This window comes from Schistosoma mansoni, chromosome W (genome assembly GCF_000237925.1).
Source record: "Schistosoma mansoni strain Puerto Rico chromosome W, complete genome".
In the NCBI taxonomy this organism is placed as follows: Eukaryota; Metazoa; Platyhelminthes; class Trematoda; order Strigeidida; family Schistosomatidae; genus Schistosoma; species Schistosoma mansoni.
This window is the reverse complement of record NC_031502.1, coordinates 56,794,799-56,803,813: the sequence shown is the minus strand read 5'-3', so window position 1 is coordinate 56,803,813 and position 9,015 is coordinate 56,794,799. Positions and strand designations below refer to the sequence as shown.

The 9,015-nt window shown below is 34.0% G+C and overlaps 1 protein-coding gene across 1 annotated transcript in view; it reads right to left on the bottom strand.

The window, feature by feature from the left end:
* Smp_131570 (ubiquitin-specific peptidase 9X (C19 family)) overlaps positions 1-9,015 on the bottom strand; it is a gene marked incomplete at both ends in the record, with an annotated part of 85,956 nt that overhangs the window by 60,284 nt on the left and 16,657 nt on the right. The window contains one exon of the mRNA XM_018790266.1: positions 3,702-4,089. Coding sequence (XP_018655626.1) covers positions 3,702-4,089 — 388 coding nt within the window. The remainder of the gene's footprint in view (positions 1-3,701; positions 4,090-9,015) is intronic.

The window sequence follows — 9,015 nt, the reverse complement described above, 5'->3', positions numbered from 1 at the left end:
ACTTTTTTTCTACCTGGATTGAAATGTGAACACTTAGTTTCGCCGATTTGATGATTGTATTTGATTTCATATTGAATAACAGATATCTTACAAAACGCCACTTGTTCTGTCTCGTAGTACCAGTAAATTTTCTATACGTTACATCAGGTTACATGTTAGAAAAACTAACTTGGATATTTTAGTTCAGTGCAGTTTCACAATTTTAAGATTAAACCGCCAAAAAGAGACAGTGATAAACTTATTACTAGCTTGGTAACCCATTTTTGTTTTGTTTTTTGTTTCAGTTTTTTATTAGTTCAATTTTGGTTAATATTCAGTTGTTTTTTATACCCAATTCTTAAACCACCCTTTCTCTCACACATTTCCGCTCATTTGTCTCTCCTAATTATATGAACTATCCAAATCTTATTCAATTATTACGTAACCCACCCTAATTGTTTTCAACTACCTCTAACATAATCACATTTTGATTTTATCTGTCTGTGAACTCCACTCAACTATTACGCCACCCTTTATCCTAATACCTAATAACCTCTGACCTTTCCTTGCACATATATATATAGTTATCATTGATGATCATTTGTTATTCCAATCCTTTACATTCACTTATGCCAGCCGTTCCATCCTATTTATTACCCTAATGCTAAAACTCTAATGCATATTTGGTTGTAAGCAGCTGATGAGAAACCACGAAATATAATGAATTCATATTATTCTGCATCAATATTTGTTCTATCTTTATTTAAATTCATAAAGGGAACTAATTGCATGAAACTACTTATTAATTTAATAGTAGTTCAACAAATTGAGTGAAAATTTGTTTTGAGATTTGATTGTGACATTTTTTAAAATTCTATCTAGTTACAAAACAAACGAATAAATGGATCTGGAAAATTAGTTTTTGACGATGAAGGAAATCTAATAAGTGTACCCAAGTTATATCCAGTCAATAATAATAAGCAAGATGAATCATTCACTACTGATTCACATTCAAATGGAACTGATAATAATATTTTAGGAAATAAAATTCCAATTCAATGGCGTTTTGTATCAGAGTCATATTCTAACAGTACAACTAACAATCAATTTGGCATACGAATGAATAGTAAAGTGATAACAGCTAGATCGTCCATATCGAATGTAAGTTTTGTTTTGTCTATATGTATTTTCTTTCTATCCAATATTGTATTCTAATAGAATTAATCGTAGTGATAATCAACGTGACCTAGAAGGCTTTATGCTAGCTGGGACTTGTCAATAACACCAGCCTATACTTTTGAAAAAGACAAACCTGACAGTTGGATATGAACAAATATCAATCAGATATGTACACGTAAAAGTAACCGATGAGACAACTGAAATCCTGAATAACCAAGAAATGTGTAGATAATAACAGGGTTGATGAAACCAGAAAATCATGGTTATCTATAAGATTGTTGATTGTCTCCTTTTTAGTTCTATTGCTTGCCAACTAATCAGGTGATAGAGTAGTTTTCGTCTCTCTACCGAAGACAGTCTCAATTCAGACTGATGTATTTGTAGCCTCAAGGTAAAACTAGTTACCATATCGCACCAAGGCCTTAATCTAAATCGAGACAAGTTCTCCCCTGTATATTATTGGCTAGACAGACCAAGGACTTAACAAATACATAATGAAAAATTTAGTAACTCGAACATTTGGTATTCACAGTTGGAGTGGCGTTAACCTCATGAAAAAAAAGACACTTTTTAAGCAACAATTATATGGAAAAAGAAACAGAAACATATATCACAAATCCTATACTTATAAAACAAAACTAAACGAGTTTTATATCAATACTGATGATAGTGAAAACGATAGTAGAACTAATAATAAATAATTTTTTGTTACATCCCAATGATAACCGAATTCGTTTATTGATTTACTCTGAAGAAGTGGTTAACATTAAGTCACCAAATGTCAGAACAACAATTTTTCTACTCATTGAGATATCACCAAAAAAATATATTGATTATTAATTTTCTACCTAATACTTAATTTATTTGAAATTATCAAGTTTATCCTTGGCGTTGATACCTACAAATTGATACAGTAGATGTGTTTATAATATATGGAAATTTGAAAATGTTACTGATGTGAAGTCATTGATAACAGTTCAATATGAGGAAAAATACATCAAGAGATTCTTGTTTAACATAAATGCATGTTTATGTATGATATGCTTGATGCTACTACAAGTTCACCTTACTCGGCAAATGGAACGAAAGTCAATGATACAGTGACACGATAGGCTAATTCTAATCCATTGTCCCCGGTCCTGCTGACTAGATCAAAAAGTCTTGATGAGGCGTAGAGAATGTATTCTACAAGCGCCCACAAAATACGAGGTCACTAAGCAAACAAATCAAGCTTATTTATACAGTGATAGAAACGCCTTTGGGAGAGCCACAAAATACCTTACTAAAATATCCGTCAACCTGTAAAGGAATTTTGAGTGGAAAATGTAAGCTGTAGGTCAACTAAGCGTCGCTTGGTGCAAAAACATAAAATCCAAATTTTTGAGAATAAAATTACAAAATTAGTACCTTTCCCAAATGAGTTCTGGAGATCTAACGTCCCCAACAATGTAGTACTTGGTTTTATGTCAAACTAGAACGAAAAGAGAAGTGGAATCTTGTCACCTGAGTCGAAAAGGAAGTTGTGCTTTTTACAATGAGGATCGGAAAACCGTGATTCCAAACCAATCATGCATATGGGCTCCAGGATCCTGATGGAACAAATAGTGCACTGACCTATTGTTAGTCACCGGCTACCATGAGACTGCATCTTCTAACATTGCTCCACTGGCTTTAGGAGTAGACCTTTGGGTTGAAGCCTCAGGAGGAGTTCCCACCCCCCGAAAAAACATCTGTTTACGTTTGGACACCCGGGTAGTATTCCAGCCCACACACAAATCGAATGACGAAGTGTAGCGCATATATATTTGGTGCATCCTTGTATCAATTTTTACGTTTAAACAAAATAAATATATCTACGATATCAAGTTCTTTCCGGCATTTTTTTCGTTCATTTAGTGAATGAGTACTGCATATAAGAGGTATTATATTCACCAAGGATGTAATTACTAAACACTATTTTCATTATTTTAATAAGCATTTTAAAATTGTTTCACGACTTATTTATTTATTTAAATAAATAAGTGTAGTTATTTGTACGAAGGGTGTGATACTTCCAGGGTGCCCAGACCGAAACAGGTGGTTTCCTTGAGGGCCACACCAGCAGCCTTTGACCTAAACGTCTAATCCACAAGATAATGGAGCATCATAAGGAGATGCATTCCCATGGTAGTCGGTGACCAACGATTGATTCATATGCCATTTATTCCCTCAGGATACTGGAGCCCATGTGCACCATTGGTATGGAATCAGGGTTTTCCAACTCCCCTATGTGGATTCACCGTATCCAACGGCCCGATTAAAGCGCCGGACATTCTCTTTTCGTCCTCTCACTTTCGTGAACAACATACCCGCCACGAGAAGGCAGTGAATAGGACTTCCCTGGCAGAAGATATATACCCGTGACCATGTGAGAGCATTTCGAGAGGGAGAGCGGACACTCCACACTGAACAAGTAAATTGAAAGTTTCTTTTTTTACGAATAATCTTAACCAAATAATTCATGAATATAAGTAATCATGAAAAAATAAAAAACGAAAACTAACTCTACACCAGCATTGGTCATTAATTTTGGATTTATGTTAGAATAATTATCCCATATAAAATCACGATAGATTAACCAAATGGAATGATTAAGAAACAATATAAACCATTTAAAGCATAAATCACAATCATTGGATAAGATAATCTGATTATGAAATTTGTTTAAAATATGATGATTATTTATGATTGAATTGGATTGAAATGTTGGCTTTAATAATGAATCCCATATTCCTTGTAATAAATCTATTGGACATAATAAATGACATTGAAATATAAGATAACGTAAAAGTTTTAATAATTCTTTCACTTTAATTAATTGTAAATTAGAATATATTTGATGTTTTGATGTATTTATTGAATGTGAAGAAGATCTGGATGGAATAGATTGATCTATAATGCAAAAATAAAATAGACAATATGAAATATACTACTTGTAAGTAGGAATATGTAATACTAGAAATTATTATTAAGCTCTAATTGATTACTCGTAGGTTTACTGTATTGATTTAAGTAGCTTCTTATAGATAATAATGATTGTTTTCAGGAGTTCTTTGTGGAGATTTTAGTAATCATATAGTTGAAATCATAAGTCAATTGAAGAAAGACCACCGTGGAAAACGTGGAAGCACTGGACGGCCGTTTCGTCCCATTGTGGGAATCCTCAGCAGTGCGCATCCACGATCCCGCCTCGCGAGATTCGAACACGGCAAATATTGGTCTCGCGCGAGAGTGCTTAACCTCTAGACCACTGAGTCAGCATCCAACGGTGTCAATGTCTAACTGATAGGTCCTGGGTTCGAACCTCTTGAGGCGGGATCGTGGATGCGCACTGCTGAGGATTCCCACAATGGGACGAAACGACTGTCCAGTGCTTCCAGGTTTTCCATGGTAGTCTAGCTTCAAATGACTCATGATTTCAACTATAAAATGGTTGTTTTCTTCGACAATTCCCAAAAATAACTTTTATCAATTTTAATCGGGCTCCCAAAATTAGCTTTGAATCCACTCATTTATTCTATTAAATAAATGATGTTTCACTTATTTCCAAGTTGGACTGACTTCTATTCAGAGAAGTCAATTACACCAAAAAGTGAAGTTGAAATTTCATTCATTTACTAGTATAAATTACAACCAGTTGAGAAGAAACGGATGAAATATACTAAATTGTTATCTAAGATGATAGTTTTCATTACGGAAAACCAGTTGAAGAATTTGTAGACATTAGCATACAGTCACTTGATCCTAGCTTCGAACTCCTCAGTAGTGTACACATGTACATAATGGGTCGACTTATAGACACTTGATATTATTAACATTGGCACTTTTAACAGTGTAAGTAAAGTATACCCAAAATTAGGAAACATTACCATAAACTACCCTTGCGAGAAAAATCGAATTTCCAAACACTTCTAATTGGACAAGAATGAAAATTTTTTAAATAACTCCGGTAAACAAGTGTACCACTTAGTCATTACAAGATGAACTAGATAAAATAATTTAAAGATCCTTAAGCAAATATAACCACTGGATACCACACATCTAGACTACCAATGAAATTATCGGTTCCTAATGCGAACTGTAATCTAATAAACATCACTTCGACAATCGTTCTCTTTACTAAAAGTTGCCCATCAAAACAGCGCAATTAGCTTTAAATGACAAAGGTTGATTCAGGTAATGTTATACGAGTATTTTGATCGTCAGTTCATTGTATGAAAAGTATTCAATAAAGCCTAAAAGTTATATATATATATATATATATAGGTCCTGGATCGTGAAGGCGCACTGCTGAGGAGTCCCACAATAGGACGAAACGGCTCACATTTCGGCTAATGTTGGTAGAGAGAGAGAATGTAAGTCAATGTCATTGATGAAAACACACAGTAATGAAACTTTCAATCTAACCTAATTAATAAACCAAATTAATGATCACCAAAACAAATTTTAGAAAACATGAAATAAACCTTTACATTAGATATCACGTGGTACATTTGTTTGTTGTGTATATCCACGTGTCCTGTAAATTATTGATGTACTTGGTTTATTACATATAGCATATTGTTTAGCAAAATGTTCATAAAAAATGATGTCAAGATTAATCCAGCTTCGATAGTGGTTAATTGTATGACAACTAATTGTTGCTAAGGTTAGTAAAGACTATCTAATCCTTTTGCTAGTATATGTTAGTTCTTACTTTACAAGATAGATTTGATGATACTGTTCTAATTCACATGTCCGTAATGACCATGGCTGTTACCTGACTGATGGTTATCGTCTGTAGCTTGTTATCTCAAACATTGAATTGTGTTATACGAACATGGTAGATTTTCCCAATTTGCGATTTCTGTTCGTCATATAAAACTTTACTGAAATTCCTGTCTTCTCCATTTCATATTTATGTGTGAATTATTAAAGTTGAAGTGCTCTTTTAAGTAAAATATCCGGTTTATTCGAGTTAACAACCATTCTCGTTCGTATTAGAGAAATTCTCAATAGTTCTTGAATAGAATTTAATGTAAGTAAACCGAAAACTCGAATGCGTACTCGTTTTTACCAAGATACAACAACTAACTAAATAACTAAACAGATTGATAAACGCATAGTAAGGTTTGCATTTGCAAAACATGAAGTAGTCTGTTTTATTCACCCAGACACTATATCACTACTGCCTATGATCTAAACAACTAATCTAGAATTGAGAATATGCACAAATAAAGAATAAAAAACAGCGAAAAAGTTCGACTAATGTCGGTAAATATAGAAAAAAAAGATTTAGAAACTATTCACTGTGATGAAAGCAACCTAACTACTAAAACATGAAGGATAAAAGATATCGTCTATTGAAATGATCAAACTAAGTAAAAATGGAAAGTGGAGAGGGGGAATCGATTTATTTTACACACAAAATAACCAAAAACATCATTTAGTATTGTTTGTTTGAATCTTCCCATCGATGTGTTAGGACTGCAACTGGTCAGTCTCTAATTGGCATACGTGCATACTGTGCGTATTACCACGATATAGCCTAGGTTCGCAAGCATGGTAAGCAAAGATGGATAATGGCTAGCAGTAGAATCCAGTTTGACGCGCGTTTCGTCCTATTTGGGACTCGTCAGCAGGATAACGCGATGGCGTTTGAAGCGAAAGGTACCGGGTTTGAGTTCCAGAGTGAACATCAACTCTGAGATGCAGGTACATCCAGCTGACAAGTCCCGAATAGGACGAAACATGCGTCCTGGATTCGACTGCTAGCCACTATCTATCTTTGCTTACCATGCTTGTGAATTTAGGCTATATCGTGGCAATACGCACAGTATGCACATATGCCAATAAGAGACTGACCAGTTGCAGTCCTAACACATCGATGGGAAGATTCAAACAAATAATACTAAATGCATTAAGGTTAGGTAAAGTTAGAATTTTGAAAGCAATAAAAATCACCCCCAGAACTATAGATTGATAGAAAATAAACAAACTACACTAGATATCTTATCTTCATTCAATAATTCCAATCATCAGAATTCATGTTGTAGCAATCTGTTGATACATATTTTTTTTTAAAAAAAATCCCATTTACAAAATGGATTAACAAAATTGAAGAAAATCAAATCAATAAAAATTTTGCATGGAAAATAATTTCTCATTACGCCATTTCAACTTAGATCGATGATTACAGATTTCTTTATAAATGATTGTACTATTGAACAAATCGATTGAAACAGAACAATTGGACTTGGGGATCTATAAATCGATTATAGGCTAATCAAAATAGCATATTTTTTGCGAGTTTTTAAAAGGGGGTTAAATATTGATGAGTATCAAGATTAGGATTGGTAAATGATTTTTCAGTCTGATCGTATCTGCTATACTGATATGGTGATCGGGTTTGCATATTGTAGTGAGCCAATTGAGTTATATAGGTTGGAAAACTTATTCCTTTAGGTCTAGACAGAATGATTAGAGTTGAAGCAACAACTTGAGGTATGTAAGAGAATTACTGAAGACTGTACAGTGGTATGGAAGATGTGAAATGTTTCAGACAAACAACCAACATCCGAAATGATGCAACCTTACTACAAAGGGGAAAGAATTATAGGCAAATTTTAACCTTTCCTTAAGGATTTCTGTAGCCTATGGTATGGTCTGAAAAGTACAGAGTGAACAAATCAAAAACTATTCACAAAAAGGCTGTATGACCGGTCTCAGGTATTTGTCTCTTGGAATCTTTGATCACTCTTCTAAGTCGTTAAGACCAACTCAAACACAGTTTCTTTTTTGAAATACCTTAAGAGGTATCTCTCTGTGATATGGGCAACCATGTAGTAACAATGTGGTTAATAACTCCAAAAATACTCGAGATAACCATATTCATAATAACATCCCATCTTTATGACAACCAACTCAGAGATGGGGAGAAAAACTCCAGATTTCTCTGATAACAAGGTTTCAGAAGCATTGATTTAATATTCACATTCGAAAATGTCACGAATTTGTTGATTCCATAATTACCTCCATGTAAGAACTGTTTGAAAATCCAAAAGTTATTGAGTAGGAAATATCCTTGTAACCTATTCTTAACAAAGGTTCATGAACCCTTTGAATTAGAGAAGTATAATATCAGGAATACATCTAAAACGGCTATCGCTAGGTTTCGTACCATTTATATGATAGCTGCAACTACTCAAATGTTTTCGTATATTTAGATGATTAAATAAAATGATGGAATCCCTTTGCTACAGAAGCATGAGAATCAGATGAGACTAAAAATGAAATTTTATCAAATATAGTACCAGCGCTTGCGACTCAGTAAGTCACTGGGTTCTGATGGGTTACACTCAAAATTGTTGTCTTCCCTCACTGACGTTATTTTAGCACCACTCACACCCTTGTTTAATATGTCGGTTTTCCAAACCCAACTCACAAAGGGATTGGAAAAATGTTATCATTAGCCCTAAATTTAAGTATGAAAAGAGAGAGACTGTGTACAACTACCGAAGTGTTAATCTAGCATAGTATTTGGGGTACTGGAAAAAATAATTCAGGGTAAGTTTAGTCATGACGAATCATATATGCTGACTCCACAGCAACAGAAACTTCGTGAGATTCGTGCTTAACAAATCCATCAATTGCAGGAGAAGAATGGACTTTAGCCCAAAAATAGAGGCCTGTTTGTCGATGCAATATTCATAGATTTTAGTAAGACATTTGATGAGTCGTCCTACTTAGGGCTCATGAAGAAATATATTGGCAAAGATATGTTTACCATTTTATACCTCACATGAAATCTAACTAAGAATACTGTTTTCAAACAGCTTG